At 41.9% G+C, this 20,409-nt stretch overlaps 1 protein-coding gene across 1 annotated transcript in view; it reads right to left on the reverse strand.

The window, feature by feature from the left end:
• The window catches only part of Pappa2 (pappalysin 2), a 243,875-nt gene that overhangs the window by 119,169 nt on the left and 104,297 nt on the right, over nt 1-20,409 (reverse strand). The window contains exons 4-8 of the mRNA XM_027935059.2: nt 16,308-16,601; nt 14,394-14,586; nt 11,075-11,196; nt 7,531-8,020; nt 4,390-4,518 (exon numbers count right to left, since the gene is read on the reverse strand). Of these exons, the coding sequence (XP_027790860.2) occupies nt 4,390-4,518; nt 7,531-8,020; nt 11,075-11,196; nt 14,394-14,586; nt 16,308-16,601 (1,228 nt within the window). The remainder of the gene's footprint in view (nt 1-4,389; nt 4,519-7,530; nt 8,021-11,074; nt 11,197-14,393; nt 14,587-16,307; nt 16,602-20,409) is intronic.

Below are 20,409 nucleotides of genomic sequence, written 5' to 3' on the forward strand. Positions count from 1 at the left end.
AATGGTGCTAGGAAACTGGATTCCCCAGGCAGAAGGAAACTCGACCCTTCTTCCTCATCAGTCATAAAAATCAACTCCAAATGGATTAAGACAAGTGTAAGACATAAAATTACAAGAAGAAGACATAGGGGAAATGCTTCAGGACATTGGAATGGGTGAGGATATTTTGGACAAGACCCCAAAAGCACAGGAAACAAAAGCAAAAATAGACAAATGGGATTACATAAAAGAAAACTGGTATAGAGTAAATGAATCGGAACAGAGTGAAGAGATAACCTCCAGAATGGGAGAGAATATCTGTGAACTATGCTTCTGACCAGGAGTTAATATCCAAAACAAATAAGTTGATTAAAATGGCAATAGACTTAAATAGACATTTCTAAAAAGAAGACATACCGATGGCCAACTTGTATGGAAAAATGTTCAACATCACTTATCACCAGGAAAATATGAAAACCACAATGTCCTCACTCCAGTAAGATTGAGTATTATTTTTTTTAAGACAAAAGATAAAGTTCTGGTGAAGATATGGAAAAAGGGAACACTTGCACAACGTTGGTCGAAATATAAATTAGCACACCTCTTAAGGAAAAAAGTACAAAGGTCTCTCAACATATTAAAAATAAAACTATCATATGACCCAGCAAGCCCACTACTGGGTATGTATCCAAATAAAATGAAATCAGTATGCCAAAGAGACATCTGTACCACTGTGCTCACTACAGCACTATTCAGAACAGCTAAAACCAGAAAACAACCAAAGTATCCACTAACTGATGAAAGAATAAGGAAATATGGTACATATACAAAAGGGAATATTATTCAGCCACAAAGAAGAACAGGACCCTGTCATTTGCAGTAACATGGATAGAACTAGAGATCAATAAATAAAATAAGCCAGTCACAGAAGGATTAATGCTGCATGATTTCATTCATATGTGGAATCTAAAATAGTTAAATATTTGATCTCATGGAAGTTGAGAATAGAATGGTGGTTAGCAGAGGCTAAGCAATGGAGGGATGAGGGAGGGATAGGAGAGGTCAATCAGTGTGCACTAGTTACAGTAAGAAGTTCTGGTGTCTGTTGACAGTGGAGTAACTATCAATAATAATCATGCACTCTATAGTCAAAAAGCAAGAAGAAAGGATTTTGAATGTTTTCACCATAAGGAAATGATAAAAGTATGCTTAACCTGACTTAAACACTACACAATGTGTACATGTATCAAAACATTACATGGTACCCCGTTAGTATGTACATTTTATACTTTATGTATCAGTTAAAAATAAATTTAACTTAAAAAATCATTTGACCATTAAGAAAAGGGGAGGGGTTAAAAAAAATCCCATGTGGATTTTTTCTATTCATTTTTATCTGACATTTCTTTATATTTTAATCTCATTGTTTTTTTCCATCTAGATGTAGTTGCAAAAGTCGCAGTTTTGCAGAACTCAAATCTCAGGTCTGTTTACTACCCAGAGACTTAGGTGGTGGCCCCATTGCAGCTATATCTCAGTCCAGGACATCTGTTAAAGATTCAAATTCTGTTCTAACTCCCTACTACCACCTGGTGGAAACTACCATATATTTCAAGGGAGAAACAATGCTGAGAGAACAACGTCATTTTGGACCTCCCTGCTAATACAACTCATATAACTACACCGGGATTGAGATGGGTAAAATAGTTTAGAGTGCAGGAAACATGAAGCATGTCTGATGACAAGACATGTGTGGTTTGAGCGCTTATGAAAGAACTAAAATTTGACTGTTCTAAATGGTGCCATTTTTCTCCTTGATTTCATCATGTCCAAAAGTGAATACGTATTTTAACCCATCAAAATAAATTTTGTAATATGTAAAGACTTTCAGACACAGGACATCATCAATAGCTCCAACCATTATTTAAAATATATCTCATGGGATGGATTAACAATTAAATAATAACCTATGAGAATGCTTTAAAATGAAATTGAAGTGTACAATGGATGCAATAGTGTAATAACCATGTTTTAAATGGTAAGCTTTTAAGGGAAGAAAGGATAAAAATAAAAAAAAATTTAAGAAAACACTCTTTTTCTACATAAGGCAATGGAGTTCAATGAAAAGAGGCTACACTAGGGACCTTATCGGATGAGTGATCCCCGAGAAGTCTCCGAAATCTTTGCACCTTAGTCAGCTCATCTATAGAGAGAGGACTGACCCACATCAATGTTTCTCTACATGGCATCTAGAACACAATCTTGAAGGGCAGTACTTTTATATTTCTGTTTTGAAGATAATCTATGCATATTGTGTATTCTTGTTCAGTGCTGCCCAATAGAAATATAATGAAAGTCACAGATAATTTTTAATTGTCTAGTAGCCATGAAGAGTAAAAAGAAGCAGGTAAATTACTTTTAGTAATATTACAGCCACCTCAACATATCTAAATGTTATCATTTCAATATGTAATCAGTATAAAATTATTGAGGTATGTTACATTCTTTTTCCAATTTAAATACTTGATCTTTATGTAGAACTCATAAAATATGTAGTTGAAAGAGTAGATTCACCCACCCAAGTTATCCCAAGTCTTTAAATTAAAGGTTTTCTAATAACTGAATTGAGTTCCAGTTTTTAAACTACATTACTTAAAGTTAGATAAAATCGAATATTCAGTTTCTTAGTTGTATTTGCCACATTTCACAGCCTCAGGAGCCACATATGGCTGGCAGCTCCTGTGCTGGAAACACACACCAAGGGATCATCTTCTGAGGGGCTGCTCTAAATTCCAAGGGGCTTGCTGTGCCTGTTTTGACAGTCTTGTTGACAAGTGGTACCAGGTGGGTGGGATGGTTTGTCTGGCTCCTGTCTGATTTACATGTAATGGGTGTTTCCAGCTGAGGCAGAGCTAGGATTCAGTGATCATCTTCTTGCTGGGTGTCACAGCAGTCCTTCCTCCGCACAGAGGGAGGGTACATGCATAGGGTGAAAAGTGTATTTTGACAAAGAACTTATACAACCAAGTAGTCAAAAAGTGCTGCCTCAGTTGAAGCTACTTCAAGACACAGGAGCAAATGTGAATACATAAAGTTAGGAATAAGGTCCTGCACACTATTCTGCCCCACAACACCTAGCAAATGTGACACCCTGGGGCCTCAAGGTGGCTACATAAGAGATTGGCCTTCACAAGCCTATTACTTAAGGCAGAGTGTTTTGTTCAAGGAGGGCTCTGCCAATGCAGCAGTCAGAACACAGCCACCCAGACACCTTGACTTATGGGCTGTAGGCTTGAAATGAGATAGCCAGAACATGGAAACCAATAGCAACAGTTGGTCTCATTCTGTGTGCATAGGAAGCATCCCCAGGGAGAAACTGGATTTGAGCAGGGGAGATGCGATAGCAGGCTGAGGTGGGAGAGGCAGTGCACTAGCAAGGTTTGTGTAATGAAGTGACCTCATTTGCTTCCATGTCTGAAAGAGGTCTGGGAACGTTTAGTGTTTATACTTGTATGCAAAGGAGTAAACTTACATACAGCTTAAGGATCTTAGAAGACTGAAAAGATAAACAATGTTCAGTGATTTCTAAATGATGGGATGGGATCTCAGAATTGATTCCCATTAGGGCCGTTCACCTGGTTTGGGAAATTAAAAATAGGCTACCTTAATAGAATGAAGACTCTAAGACAAATCATAGTAACTGGCCTTCCAGCCTCCTCCTCCCAGAAGATTTACATAACTAACAAATCAGGCTACATGTGCATTAAGGATACTCTGATGTAGAGTGACAAACTGCCCCGGTTTTCCTGGGACTGAAGATTTTTCAGTGCTAAAATTGGAAAACAGAATGAATTAGTTCCCTATGTTGATATTGAAGGACAACAAGAAAGGAACATGGTATGTTAAGAAACCAAAGAGGTGTATTCCATCTTTATGTTGGTGATGTTTACAGAAAGGCTGGAAATTACATTTTAATTAGTTCTTTCAGGGGTCCAATGAGCAACTCACTTTGCTCAAAGCCATTTGGTAAAATCAAAATCATACAACTTATTAGTATAGGGTTATTAGTAAGGGTGGGCCATTGGTCCAAAATATATCCCCTTCATCATCATTTGACATGGAGCTTTCTGCATAAATTCCTCCCCTGAATAAGTGCCACAGTTATTCACTGAGGCTTTAAGGGGAGCCCTGGAGAATCAACTCCAATATCCCAATGCTCTGGGATGAGCTCTAGATGAAAGTGAAGAGGTGTCAGTGGCTTCTCAAGCTCATCCCAGGTCCCAGATTTTGTAATCTTAACACTAGAACCACCCAGGGCCTTGTCTCTACATATCTAAACAAGCCAAGCTCAAACTGGAGGCTAAACCTTTTATGACCTCGCTCACATACTCCCACACACATAATACTTACCCTGCCACCTTCCCATCTCCACAGTAAGGAGCACCGTGGATGTGGTACAGAGGAGGTGAAGCTTCTCCCAATTCTGATCCAGCCTCAGCTTGAACTTGGTACTGATACATCTGCCCAGGTATAACCTCCCTGTGGAAACCAATGGGTTGGTGACCATGACCTCCTAAAAATGGGCCTTTTGCAGATGGTTTTCAAGAATGTAAGTGAAATGTTATGGGGAACATAAGTATTAAACATACCACAATTATCTGAAGCAAAGATCAGGGGAAAATTGTATAAAGCAGCATGTTTGAATCCATATTTATTTCTATATTCCCTTAATATTCATATAGTAGATGTACAATAAATGTCTGCTGAATTAACACAAAAGGTAAATGTCCCAGACAATCTAGAAGAAGGGTATGTGAAGAGTGTTTTAACCAAGTCAAAACAAAACAACCATTGGAAAACCAGCGTTCTGTATCTTCAAAGTAATCAGCCTGGAGAGGAAAGCTGGGGAATATGGGCTCAGTTGAGGCCATTCTTGGGTGTGTGGATTATAGTTCTCTTAGCTCTCAAAGGAATTCTTGTCTTAAGGAGACGTACCCTTAGGGGTAAGAGCAACTATCTCAGAGAAGAAGGTAAGAACACCTCCCATCACCATTTTGAGGAGGCAAAAATTCATGGTTAGAAATGCATTAAATTAATGTCTATCTACAATACCAGGAACGTGGCTGCAGCAGTTGACATGAGAGATGGAGGGAGTTTCTCAGACTATCTAAAGCCTAAGTACACATATCAGGTGGAGAAAGTGAGAGGCAGGGCACTTAGAAGGGGGAAAGTTCTGGAAGGGAGCTTCTAGTTCCAAAGACAAATTCTGCTTTCATCTTAATTTTGCCCAGTGCTTTCCCTGATTGGAAATCTACCACCAAAGTCAAGGCAGGAGGAGACTACCTAGGAAGACAGGATTTCATGGGACTGCTAAGGCTGCCATTCATGGCAGCCATAAAGCCAAGACCCTCTTTGCTTTTTTTGTGGTGCTCGGGATTGAACCCAGGCCCTTGTGCACATGAGGCAAGCACTCTACTAACTGAGCTATATCCCCAGTTCAGACCCTCTTTTCTTTAACAGACTCTTCAACTCAACCACAAAGATTTCCCACCCTCACCTGATGTAGCAACAGCAAACAGGAAATGTCTTGGGATTAAAAAAAAAATACCTTTAAAAACCTCTGTACTGGTTTTTAGGAATTTTAATAGAAAAGACACTCAAATGTTAAAGACTTTTAAATTTTCAAATTAGCTCTCCTTTTAGGGGGTGGGGGAGCAAGCTTCTCATAAGAGTGCTGGATATTTTTAAAGCAAAATCAATTTTATTTTATATTCTAATCAATGCTGATGGTTTCCCTTTATAGGGGTTTTCTGTGAGACTTCTTGTCCAACCATGAATAAAAGTTGGACACTGTTATGTGGCCGAGAAAAGGATGGATGGAAACACAGGCTTGTGTTTACTGTTCTTGGGGGAAAACTTAGCAGCAGGCCTTCAGTGCTCTGAGTTTGTAAAAGGCAGTGTCCTAATTGAGGAAGCAGGGTGGAAATGCAATTCAGTTGGGAAATCAAATTTAAATCCTGAGTCTGCCATTCACCAGCTTGCAAACCAAACTGAAGTTCAGCCTCAGTTTTCTATCGATAAAATGGGATGTCACTAGCCTTAAACACTATGTGCATATGCATGTAACACCATGTGAACTGACTTGTTAGAGAAGTTCAAAAGTGATATTTTTCTTTGTACATATACCTGTGATATGTCTATATGTTCTCCCATTTGCATTAGGTTTTTCATCATTTTACCTTCTTTGAGCTCTAATTAAAAGAGCAAATATGGGAAGAAAAATGTATTGGAGCTTAAGATGAACATTTTCTTTAGATTTTATAGCTGTGGTAGTGTGCCAAAGGCCACCCCATGCAGGATGCCCCTCTTGAGAGTCTACTTTGCCAGCTCTTGAAGCTGGAGTTGTCTGTATGGCTCACTTGGGCTAGTGGAACATTGTCTTGAGCAACATAAAGCAGAGATTTGAGACATGCAGGCCACTTGGGGCTTGCCCTCCCTGCTGCTGGGAACCTTTCCACCACCATGAGAAGCAGCCCAGTCTGGGACTTGAGAGACCAGGCAGAAAGAGGCCCTCATCTTCCCAGCATGCCAGCTGTCTCTGCTGAGGCTTCCAATGTGTGCACGAGGTCATCCCAGGCCATCTGGCTCCAGCCAAGTCCATCCAGACTAGAACACCCAGCCCATCCATAGCATCATAAGAAGTAACGCTAGCTGTTCTAAGTCACTATGTTTTGTCATGATTTCTACCATGGCAAAAACTGATATAGCACCTCTGACAAAACTTTATTTTACCCTTGTTCTGCCCTCAGGGCAGTCTCTAAGGAATTATGAGGTGAAGGGAATTTGTCTTTGGAGATACCCGTCTCCAAGTACAGATGTTGAATTCTTCGTAGGTAATCCCCTTATCTGAGTCTGTGTCCCCAGCACTGAGCAGACTGTGCCAGGAACACAGCAGAACTCACTAAGCATAGGAAGAAAGAACAGAAATAAGAGAAAGGAGACTTGGAAGAGAAGAAAATAAGAAGAGAGAGGGAGAGATGAGAAAAGGGGGAAAGAATGAAACACACGTTGTGAGTGAGTCATGGGGCAGACTTTGGTGCCTGCAGGGCCTGTAGCCTGAGCTATAGCAGAGTAGACTGTAACTTGTGAATTTTACAGAAGCCATGTCAGATTGTTAGAAAGCTACAGCAAGAATCAGAAAGCAAATTGTCATGGGACCGAAGAATCTAATTCTGATGAACTTACTCTTGGCCAGTACATTCAGTCCAACTCAAAGACCTCATATACTAACCTCCTTTCCCCTTAATCATAATGATGGCCTCAGCAATCAGAACATCTGCTTGTCCCTCTCTGGGAAATATTTTTCATCTCAGACATGCCACTTGAGAATAAAATCCTCCCTGAGATTCTCAACATTTCTCCAGCTAAATGCATATCAGAAGATTAAAAAGTGGAAATCAAAAAAAAAAATAAAATTAAAAAGTGGTAATCAAATTGACTCCCAAGGTTCAGGAAGCCCCATGATTTGGAAGGCCTTGCAACCCAACTCACGTGTCTGTAAACTTCCTGCGAGGGTGTGTCACCACCATGGGCAAGCCGCTGGCAAAGGGTGGCTCCCGGAGAACCTGGTACCTCACAGGCCTGCAGCCAGAGCATAAGGGGCTGTGGGGCTGGGAAGTCAGGAGGGCCGCGTCAATCTCCATTCGCTCATCAAAGGTGTAGACTTTCACCCCTGAGACCTTCCCAGCCACATGCAGTTTGATGGTGAGTGGGGTATCACAGAAAGTGTCTAAGGGACCCAGATGCACAGACTCCTGGTGTTCCAGCAAGATCTCTGTATCAAAGAGTGCCTGGGAAGAGTCCATGGAGAGGTAAGTGACCCAGAGGGTGAGGGTGTCGGCTTGCACTGGGTGTTGGAAGAGCAGCTCCAGGCTACAGCCTTCTGCAGGGCAGGGCACCGTCATGTTCATATGGTACAGGTGGAGCTCAGGACTCCAGGCCTGCAAGCTCGGCTCACAGGGCTGATCGACATCAGGAGGCCCTGAGGCAGGGGAGCAGAAAGGCACATCAGGAACTGCTACTAAAATCTGAAAATGACCCAGAACCCCCCAAATAATAATAATAATAATAATAATAATAATAATAAAATAAAAATTTTAATCCGAAAATGAATGAGTAGCCCGTATCAGCTGTCAGAATGAGGAAAGAAGGAGGAGAGAGCCTTGAATTCCTAGGGAAGTTGGCCAGCATAGCAGATTGTGACTTAAGGACTAATAAGGGCAAAGCGTAACAGTAAAAGGAATGATGCTCTTGTCACTGTCACCTCCACCTGGTGTCCTTAAGGGATTCAGCAGGACCTGGGAATGGGACAATCAGATCCCAGGTGGAACCCTGAGACTGATGCAGAGATGTCAAGTCATGTTCTCCAGAAATTCTTGGGCAGAGGAGAATTGCATACTGAGTTCATTAATAATGTATGGTAAAATTAGTGCTTCTGAAGCCCAAGGTTAACTTCAGTTTGTCACTATCCTCTCTGTAGTGTACTTCATAAGACTTCTCCCATTCCCTAAGACCCCACTGTGGCACCTCATCTTCTCGACTGCTGGCCAGACTCTAAAACCATGTTTGAATTCTCCTGTGAGGTCAGGTGCATGTGAGCAGGTGGGAACTGCAGGGAGGAAATGCAAACACAGAGAGAGGACTGTGGGGAAAGGTGGAACTTGGTAACCAAGAAAAAATGTAATGGTGAAAAATAAAATGCAATAAGGTCAGCTCTGGAAATAATCCATAAGAATGGGTTTTATTTCATATCATGTGAAGGGAATTGAAGAAAATGTGTTGGATTAGAGATCAGCCAGGTTAGGCTCCAGGGGGCACTGTACCCTTACCTTAGCTAGGCAGCCATAGTAGGCACAGTGTTTTAAGCTTTGATTTGCTTGTTTACAAAATACGCACTAATATTTAACTTCTGCCCTATTAGGGGAGTGTAAAATATCTATACAATATTTCATAGAAATGAAGTAATTACATTTGCAAAAGTAGAATTATTTAGTCCTTCAGAATTTGGAAAATAAAGAATGGCCAAAAGCCCAGCAGAATAAGTTGAAACATGTATGTATGTGTGTAAGATGGTCCTTACTGTTTTTTATTGCCAACATTGTGAGTTGATTGATTGATTCATTAAAAACCATGTTTTGCATTACACCCTGGTGCCAATCTAGGTGCTGGAGACAAGAGTGGTGAACAAGAGTGATAACAGTCTAAGCTTCACCCATCTTACAACAGGTGATAGATGTAACAATTATTAAATGGAAGGACATAAAGTGTAACTTCAAGTAGTAATGGCATTTTTGAAGAAAAATGAAGGAATATAAAGGAATAGAGAATTATGAGGTGGGTATGGGAGCTTTTTTAGATTATGAAGCCAGAGAAGTTTTGACCAAGAACATGATAATTAAGGAAGGCATGCACTTGATTCAATTCTCTATTCCCTATAGCATTTAGAAATTAAATGGTGATCAAGAAGAGTTAAGTAAGTGCCATGAAATACATTTTGTGCCTGCATTAAATGTCTGTGCTTGCTCTGTTGAGGGTTCAATTACTTTTACTTCCTGTATTTTAATTACGACCAGGTCCTTCACTCTTTCAAAGTAAAGGAAGATCAGTTCTTTCTCATCCTAAGTTTCCAGTGCTTATCTCAAATGCCAGTAAAGAAAAGGCCTTGAAAGCCAACCCAGGGGTGGCACTGACTGTCAGAAGCTCTTTATTATAATTTCATATGAAAGGTGAAATAAAGGCTCTCAAAATTGACCTGGTTTGCCTGAAGATATAAGAATTAGGACCCAGAACTTCAAATTCTTTCACCTATGCCAGATAAATTTAGAACGCTTCCAAAAACTGAAATGAAAAAAATTCTGAGTTAATGAGTCCAACAGATATAAAAGTCCCAAACTAGATCAGTTTGCCACAGAAAGGGGACTTCTATGAAATGCCAGACTCTAAACGAGTCTATTGCAGCAATCCTACGGTGGCTCTCCATCCTCCAAGGAAATCTCTCATCTGAGAAAAGCCACACAATACATCCTGCGGGCACTTCCCTCCAGCTTTCTCCTTTAGGCTCTGTCACTTGGGTAACTGGAAGCCCAAGATGACCTCATGCAGATACTCTTAGGCCACTGTCCTTTATTTCTTGTCACAGTCAAGACTGCAAATTAATTTAAATAAGCCATGTCTAACACATCTTACTGGAGACTTTTTTGGGTCTTAAGAATTATAAGTGGGCGGGGGGAGCAAAGACAAAAGATAACTATTAGGAAAGCTGCTGCAGATGTCAGAAGACGTCAAGCCATCCATCAGGAGGTGCTAAAAGTCATGTCAACAGCATTTTCTGATCTGGAACTAGAAAACGATCCATGCTGAAATATGTCTTTGGAGCCCTGATGTGCCTATGTGAGTGCGTATGTGACTTTTTGAAAAGTTGGAGGAGGGACAGGAAAAGAGATAACGAAAAACATCTCTCTTGTAGAGCTTAGCTCATATCCAAAGCACAACAAGTACCAGTGATTAATGGACTCGTAAAACAGCATAGATGAGAACTATCAGTGTGGAACACCTAGTCCACCCCACCCCCACCCCGATGCACAGGGCCAGAGTGTTAGTTCCCAGCAACTTGCTGTGCCCCCTGTCAGTCTCCTGATACAGAGGAGGAAGAGATCAGCTTACACTGCCATATGACAAGGCTGCTCCAGAGACAATAGGCATGCGGAACACCATTGGCCCTGTCCCACCTGAAGTCACCCCTAGTTCAGCAGAATTCTCTGTCCCTGTGTGCTGTATGCTAATCTCTGCTTTATCACAGCCATTGGGCCTCATGTTGTGTGCTTATGAGACATTTGGCACACAGATGCACCAGGCAGTCTTTCTAAGGCCCTGGAGACACCCAGCAAGACACACACACACCCCTCTACCTCTCTCTCTCTCTCTCTCTCTCACTGACTGCCTGTTCCTTACCATGCCACTGCTCCCCCCTTCCTTTACTTTCACCCCCATTGTCAATGGCCACTAAGGCTCAAGTTGAAAAGCCATGGTACTTTACCCACAGCCTCCTCTGGGGTCCAGTAGCCAGAGGAATCACACACTCGCCGAGAGGAAGCCCTGTGCACGTACTGACGGAACATCCCATCTTCTGTGCAGGCACCACACACGCTGCCTGGGGCCCTGGGGAGAGGAAGCAGTGAAGGTGGACATCCATTCTGCTGAGCTGGGACAAGAAAACTGAGAAGACCCAGGGGAAGGGCCTCTTACTGTGGGAGGCCCTAGAGGGCAATGGAAGCACAAGTGTTTGTCAACTCAACTTCCTCCTTATACAGACATCAAAATTGCAAAATTCATAGTGACATCAAAATATGAAGGCCATGAAGGAGAAAAATTTAAGTCATAAAGGAGGCCTGTGGAATGTAAGTGGGTAGCTTCTGTCTTGGGAACACTAAACACAAAACAATTACAATCTGAATTGATATAAAATTTCTTTCTATACTGACTGTTGATAAATTATTAAAGACCCCTTGAATTTTCCCCACTAAAACAGACAGTAATTTTCAGAGTAAACATTGTTTCAGACTCCCTATTTTAATTACATACATAAAATAAAAGTCTGTGAAATATAATGTCCCTTATGTCTCCACTGCCTATGAGGACATATCTGAACCCCTCCCCACAATCCAAGGTATAGCACAAGTCAGCTCCAGCCTCCCCTCCTGCAGTTCCTTCATTAGAAATGAAGGAATGGTATATTTCCATCCCAAAGAACATATCATTATTCCACAAAGACATAGCTCCATGAAACACGCTGTCCCCCACTCCGAATGCCGCATGGCCTTTCCGAGCATCTCTGTCTGGCAAACTCCTATTCTTCAGGGGCCATTCTAATGTAGCCTTTGCAGGGGTACACAGGCTGTTTCCTCTAAGCGGCCAGCTCTCCCTCTTGCACCCACGGCACCCACTGGTTCCTCTCCTAGGAGTCTGCTCCGTGGTGCTGAGAATTTCCATTTAACTTCTTTCCTTTGCCGCTAAGCAAGTCCTGGCTTATTCTCTTTCCATCCCCAGCAGTCAGCATAGGGACCAGCTCAGTAGTTTGGGGAAGTGCTTGTCTTATAGATGTCTATGAAATAATTATTGGTTAATGATTAAATACAAGCACCATATTTGAGGTAGGCAGAATAAGTGGAAATAATAATAACTAAACAGCAAAGGGAAATCACTTGATAAGGCTTGTCTTTGGTACTTGGACTGCTTTTAGAAGCCCAATTTTGAACAACACATCTGAAATGCAGGCGCTGAATCAGGAACACTCAATAGGTAGCATGTTAATAGCATATATTAATGTCATATTAAACATCTTACAATGTGCTAGAGAAACAGTGTTGTTAAACAAAGGGCATAGTTATGACAGCAGCTCCCATGTATCAAATGTCTCCCATACCTGGCTGTGTGCCACATGTACTTCCCATAAATTATTTCTAATCCCTGTAACAACCCTCTGTTTACAAGGGAGACAATTCAGGCTCAGGGAGGCTAAGTAAATTGCTCAAGGTCACAAGTTCCTTAATTCTTTCAAGCAAGAGCAAGTTCCCAAACACCGTCTAGTGTCTGGTGCTTTGGCAACTAAGAGGTGTAGCTGAGGCCCCCGCTGACTCCAAATAGAACTCACTCCTAACGCAGATGCGACTCCAAACCACATGTCCCTGATGCACTTGGCCCTTCCGGAGCTGCTCCTAGTGCGTAGCTGGGGCTCCTTTCTGACATAAGGATTCCAAATACCTACTGGGGTAGAGTAAACATAACTCCAGGAATGACACAAATCACCGGGCATGTGACGTGAGTCCCCCCAACACGCGTGTTGGGAGGCCTCAAAGCTAGCCCACCTAGCTGAGGAAAGGAAGCAAATTGCAGTCCTTTCTGCCAACAGGCTCTCAGCACGCCAGCTCTGATGTCTGCTTTATCGTAACGGTTGTACCAGAGAGAGAATTGAAAGATTAAATTGTTTACATGTGTTACATAAACTGATGTAAAACTCCGGTTTGCGCGTACCCACAGAGGACTTACTGTTCAGCCAGTCCAACCGAGGCTGCACAAGGTCACACTTGCAGAAGGATGATTCTTAGACACATCGCATAGATGTGAGCTGAATCACCCAAAGCAGCTCGGGGAAGCCTGGCTTCTGATGGCAATGCAGACGGTTTGGTAGGGTTGTGAGATCTCAATGATGTCATGCACTGAGTGTGGATCAAGGTATCAGGGAAAAGGGCCAAGATCCCAGGAGGCTGAGAGTAACACTGAAAAAGTCCTCAGCAGCTCTGTCCTTTCTTCATCTCTCCCTGTTCTCTTTCCCAGGCTTGTAGTAAAGCTCCAGGGATAGTCAACTCTGTAGCTGGGCCCTGACACCCAGCGGGGAAGTATGGCACAAGGATTCAGAGAGATCATCTATTTCGTGTCCCTCGTTTCTGAATTTTCAGTGGATTCCCCCAGTTGACCTCTCTGTAGTTGTAGGATCTCAGACTGGTTGTGTGTATTCTCTAAGCCTATATTTTTTAAGTAGGAGTTGAGCCTACCACAAGGACTACATAGGACAAGTACAAGAAAATAGCTACACAATGCCTCTCCCATCCCCCACGCAGATGTCATTCATTTTCTATGCTTTGTTTTTTGGCTTTTTAAAAAATAATTACCCTGACATTCATTTATGCCAGTACACAAAAGAAAAAAAATATGATCTAGTTTTAGGTCTCATGTTTTTCTTCAATAAGCATGTAGTAGGTGTCTATTGCAGCAGGTCAAGAAACAAACAAACAAAAAAGTTCCTCTCTTACTCTTAGTCATTGCTAGATGAGTGAGGCTGACAGGAAGACACAGCTAATAAGAGTTCCATAAGCTAGTGGTTCTGGGGGTGGGAGGAAGGCACAGGGCAGCAGGAGGCAGAGATGGTAGAAGAGATGCCACATATGTCAGTTGAGCCCTGATGCAATGCCCTGTGGCATGTTGTACATTCCTACTCACCCATCTACCCGCCCAGTGGAAGCATGCATTCCTCTCTCCCCAGACACCACTGTGAAAGTAGCAAGCTACTGATGCATTGTCCCACCATGGAGGCAGGGGGCAAATGTCCTCTCAATTCCTCCCATTTATCCTGATCACATTGGCTGGCCTCTTCAGGCCCCATCCTGAGGAGCAAGTGCTAGAAGAACAGGTGCTCTACTAAGCAGCCAGAATGCAGCAGGCTGGAAGAGGCAGCCCCAAGTGGAGAAGCCCACATACATAGTCCCATGTGGGGATTCCCCTTGATTTACATTCTTCCTCTCCTACAAACCACTGCAAAGAAAATGCTGCAGCTCACCTCTGGTGAGCACCCCTCTCACCTGTCATATACAACTCCACTAATGGGAGGCAGCCAGTGGATAGTGAGGGACTTGTGGGTCTGCCCAATGACCATGGGTGGGATGGGAATGGGGGTGGGATTTCTGCTTTCACTCCACTGCTGATAAACAAGGTCCAAATAGCAGTGCATTCGGGCCACTTGATTAGGGGTGAAGCTGTCAGTGCAGTCATCATCTGTGGGGAAAAAAAGAAAAACACAAGTAATAGAGGTTTCAACCTGCAAACCACCAAGGCAGGGACAAATCCTGTCTTCTTAGTTGTTCCCAGCACCTAACCCAACACCTTGCACTTGTTAGGTTCAAAAAACACTCGTTGAAAGAATAAATACATTCTGTTCCAGAAAATAACTAAGTTAGAAGAGGAAGAGAGAAAGAACCTCCTTGTCTGCAAGCAAGGCCGTCAACTAATGTTGGGCTGGCCCAGGTGAGATTGGCACCCTGAAGCATAGGCTTGCTATGAGCAAAGATTATTTACTCAGCAAACCACAAGATGGCAGTGTTTCAGCAGAGGGCCTGAGCCTGGGGAGCATGTAAAGTTATAGACACCTGCTTTATTGCTTGGTGATATTGGCCAAGGTTAATGAATTCTCAGGGGAGACGCTGGAGGAAAAGGAAACTAAAGTGTCAAGGGAGCAACAGGGATGGGAGTGGTGGCCCAGTCTTACTTTTGGAACCAACAAATTCTTCCTACTAGGTACATTTCTCACAGAGTTACAAAGGAAGTTCTCTCAGTTTCAGGAACCTTTCCATTTAAAACACCAGTCACACACCATCTGGCTTCCTCAGTGTTTCCCCTGCCCATCTCAAAGATGGAGAACTTTATATGGAGCTCTTATCTCTGCTCCACATCATCCAGTCTCTTGCCTTGGCAAAGGCCACTATGTCCTTGCAACAAGGGAAGGCAGAGGTGTCAGTGCTTATAAATTCAATACACCTGAATTATTCACCAAAATGCAACTTGGATAGAAATATCTTGGTGGGTCACAGGAAGAACTGGTGCAACACTCTTCCCTTCAAAGCCATGATGAGGGTCTGATGATCCTTTAATGCATAGTTCTAGAAATAAGAACCTGGAACTCAAAAAAAATTATCTTCTTTCACCATAAAATAGGTCATCAAATCAAATTAGTCCTGAATTTTTGGGGACAAATTTTCAGTCCATTATAGTCTATTTCATATATTAGTGTTACTTTTTGCCAGAAACAAGGAAGATGTGAGAGACAGGAAAGAAGGAAAATCAAGGAGCTAAATTAAAAAAAAAAAAAAGCCATACAATACAGTTTTCCTAGGATGAAGAAGATACCATCTTAAAAATGAAATGCAACATTCTGGGCAGTGTATTGGAGGGCAAGCTGAGAGTCAGTGTTTAGCCAGGGTTTGAGAAGACAATCTGATTTTTTTTAAAGAACAAAACAAAAGGAATCCTGAGCTTAAATGAACTAAATGGCCTTGTTGGCCAACTGTAAAATAGTACAAAGAGCCAACTTGACCCAGAAACATCTTTCATCCATCCTTATTGGACTCTTCTTTGGAGTAAAAGCCCCAAAACATGAACAAGAACAAGAATCACCAAGTTCTAGAAGTTGAAGAGATCTCAAGAGGGCTTTTGGCTTTGTTTCATTTTTACTGTCCAAGAAAGAAGTGTGCTTTTCTTTTTTCTCCAGTGAAAAAGAATCCATTCGACAAGACCCCTTAGTATCTCAGTATTTCAACAAGATTCTTCAAGGACATGGAAGAAAAATGAACATCCCATATTAAGTACACTTCAGTTTTCTAACATTTCAACTCTCTAACTGCTTGGTAATCTCTCTGGCCCCTACTCCTCCACCCTGCCACCCCCCAGAAGCCCTCAGGTTATCTTAATGAAAAACAAAGGCACCAAGTCTGTTGGGGTACCTGTGTAGCTCATGTAGTTGCTGAATGGAGCCCCTGGGAAGTGGCTGAAGCCACAAGTGTCATTGGCAGGCTCAGGGTCCTGGCATAGCTTGCTCTTGGGAGTGGGGGCGGTGTCGGCACAGAGGTCTCCGGTTTCCATGGACGGCACCGTCTCCCTGCAGGGGTCATCGCAGGATTCTCTTTCACTGACCCCTTTGAAAACATGGTAGAGTCCCAGAACATGCCCCACTTCATGGATCATGATGTTGGTATGGCCAGGCATGCCATAGTAGGCAGGATTGAGGACAACACCACCTGCAAAGGAAGGTTTGAAAAGCATCTCTCAGCAGAGAATGAACATCAGTCCTCCCTCCAGTCTTTGATCATGTCTTCTGATCAAATCTACCAGTTCAGTCTCCAGGGAGATACTTAATAAATAACTTCCAGTGGTATCCAAGTGTTGTGCTTCCCTCTCGTCATGAATATTCTCAGAACTAATCAATACACATTTCTTTATCCCCTATCTTGGTGAGTGTAGTCCTAGATATCAGGGATATCAGAATGAACCAAACAGCAAGAAGAAAGGCCAGGATTCCCAGCCCAGTCAGCACATTAAAATCACCTCTGGACATATAAAAAGTTCAAAACCTTTACACCAAAAATCAAATAACCCAATTAATAAGTGGGCAAAAGAATTAAACAGATACTTCTCAAAAGAAGAAATACAAATGGCTAAAAAACTTGAAAAAATGTTCATCATTAGCATTAACTGCAGATATTAGGTTCAAATGTATATATCAAAATGACACCGAGATTTCATCTCATGGCAGTCAGAATGGCAGTCAACAAAAATACAAATAATAATAAATGCTGGAGAGATTGTGGAGAAAAAGGAACACTTTTACACTGTTGATAGGACTGTAAATTACTACAACCACTATGGAAATCAGTATGGAGGCTCCCAAAAGACTATGCACAGAACCACCATATGACCAGGATATACCACTCCTTGGTATTTATCCTGAAGAATTAAAGTCATCTTACTGTAGTGATACATGTATCCCCATGTTTATAGCAGCACAATATACAATAGCCAAACTATGGAATCATCCTAGATGTCCATCAATGGATGAATGGATAGAGAAAATGTAGTGTATATGCACAGTGGAGTTTTATTTAGCCATAGAGAAAAATGAAATTATGGTATTTGCAGGAAAATGGAGACCATCATGTTAAGTGAAATAAGCCAAACTGAAAAGGTCACGGGTCATATGTTTTCTATCATATGCAGAAGTTAGAGAGGAAAAAGGAAAAGAAAAGTGGGGATAGATCTCCTTAAAATCAAAGGGAGATCAGTAGAAGAAAAGGAGCAAGGATGGGAGGCAGGGATGTGGAGGAGAAGTGCTAGGGAGTTGATGTTAGTCAAATTATACCATTTTATTATGTATGTACAAATATGTAACAACAAATCCCATTATACACACAACTATAATGCACCAACAAAAATGGAGAAGAAAAATAAAATAGAATGGAACAAAAAATACAGAGGTTCAAATGCTACTCCCAAGAAATTAAATCTAAATATCTGGGGATATAATTCATGCATCAGTATTTGTTTTTAATTTTCGAGAGCCATGTGCAGGCAAAAGCTCATGGATTTAATGGAAATTAATGTCTGATACTGGCCCTCTCCATACCTGCTTTGAGGACATCTAACTGGCCTCTGAGAACCAGCTTTGTTGTTTCTAGAATGGGGATGATCACACTATTGTTTGGATTTTTTTTTAAGCATTTGGCACATTCTAGAGGTTAGTGAACGACAGTTGCCTATGCTGCTTCTGATTTCATCACCACTATTCTCAAGGACCTAACAGCCAGAGAGACAAAGCTGAGTCTTGCTACCGTGGAACTACCCCACATTCAGAATGTTGGGCACTGCAGGCACATGGCCAAAACTCACTCCCCAAAGACCTCCATGAGGACACCAAGGGAGGTGTTTTTGAGAAGAGGTATCACATTTAGCGGGGCTTAGATGAACGATGCAATGTGTCACTGTCACCTTTCAGAGAAAAGGCAAAAGCCCTCTGAGTGTCCAAACTTCTGTCTGGTTGTTAAAACTCTAATCCCTGTTTCCCTCTTCTCCCCAGGGTTGAGCCGTTGGACTTGACTGGTTTTCTTCAGCCCTCCACCGGGTCAGGATCACATTGAACCTCATCTCTGCGCTGGCTTCTTTCCTTATCACCAAGCACTCCCTACATCAATAATCTCCTAAGAAGAGTAGGCCCTCCAAAAGGACAGCCCAGGCTTCCCTTTGCCATGTTCTATACCAAGAACTATGCCCTGTTGCTGAGCTCTGTGCAATGTTTAGTAGGCAATGACAGACACAGTTTCACAGGCAGAATGTAATCACAGGTTATCCTGTGGGGGCCATTGGGTTCTATCAAATGAGTGACTTATCTGCCTTTCAGGTAACCATGTTGCTGCAAATGGCAGTTTCTAAATACAAGTTTTAGTCTTTCCTGGTGTTCTCAGACACGTGACAGTGACCCAGCTATGTGCAACAGATCCTGAGATAGTATCTACCCATCTAATCCCAGAACCAGATGTCAATCACCTTCTGTTTTTATCATGTCTACCAGTTGCAATTAAAATTCGATTCTCCAATGTTATCCTTTCCCCCTTTGTCTTTCCTTCTTCATGGTTATTCTCTGGACATTTCTTTTAGTTTATGCACCATCATTATTGTATCATGAAATCAAAGTAACCAGAAAACAGGCCTATTTCTGGAACATCCACAGTATCCAGTATTTGAATAAACCTAGTGAAAAGCTGAACTCTTACTTTCCAAGATGACTGCCCTGCATGTCTCCATACCCAATTGCAGGGATGCCCATCACCCAAGTTTATGTACAATGACATGTTCAATACTGAACTGCACAAATGACCTTCACACCCATGCGAGTCACCTGAGGGGACTGACTTCTGTTTTCTCCCAGTTGCCTTTCCAGTGCTTCCTCCCCACCCTTCTGCCTCATCATGATCCTTCATACCTCCTCCCGTCCTTCTCTCCCCGGCCCCCACCATCTCTAAGTAAGCTTTGGATAAAAAAATAAAATAAACAACATCAACAACAATAAAAAACCTTTTTTTTTCCCCAGAAATAATACTTCAAAAGTCTACCCCAAATTTTCACAAATTGGGTTCATAAATTCTGGTCTTGGGTGATACTTTCTGAAAACAGCAGCATTGTTGATGAAATGCATTCAAGAAAAATGCAGTGAGCCATATTTCTCCTGAAAACTTACAACTTCTATGAAAATTTGTATTAAAAGCTCTGAAAAGTACTGCAGTGATTTTGTTTTAACACTGTGCTTACCAGACTTATTTGAACATACAACCTGTTTAGATAGAATACACTTTGATGTCTCTGGAATACAGATTTCTTAGAGCATCACTCAGGAAACACTATAAAAGATGAACAAACTCCCATCGATAATTATTTTTTTTCACACGTGTCTTATCTCAGAGAAAACCTCAAACATTCCCTCATGCTATTCCTGGACCAGCCTGTCCTTTTGTGGAGAAAGTAATTATAGATGAACAGATAGGAGGTTCCTGAAACAAGGAATAGAAAAAGCATCAGAACCCACAGTGGAAGAATGCCCCAGAGTATGGCTTTAGGGACAGTCAGGGGAAATATAGGGGTGGCCATTACACTGATGGGCTTCCTGCTAATGGCAGAAGTTTCTGCCTAAACTCCAAGTGAGATATTTCCCAGTCTAAGGATATTTTGCAGAGGGGGTTTAGAGACAGCTTTCAATAGCCAGCGTGTATACAAGTGGAGCAAGAGCCTGACAAGGCAAGCCCTGGATACTCCTGCAGGTCCCTTCACACCCAGGAGAGCAGGGCAGGTTCCCTTCCATGCACCCTTGATGTCCCTTCCCTAAACAGGAGAATATGGAGTTAAGCAGACAGGACATAAATTTCAACTAAAAACAAGCATTTTAACACATACTTGCAACAGCTATAATTTTTATGTCAGAGCTATAGGGTTTCTGCTAAAAAGTCATCAGTGTGCCACATTTAATAATGAGCTTATAGCTGTATGTGTTATACAGAATAA

Source organism: Marmota flaviventris, chromosome 12 (genome assembly GCF_047511675.1).
Source record: "Marmota flaviventris isolate mMarFla1 chromosome 12, mMarFla1.hap1, whole genome shotgun sequence".
NCBI lineage: Eukaryota > Metazoa > Chordata > Mammalia > Rodentia > Sciuridae > Marmota > Marmota flaviventris.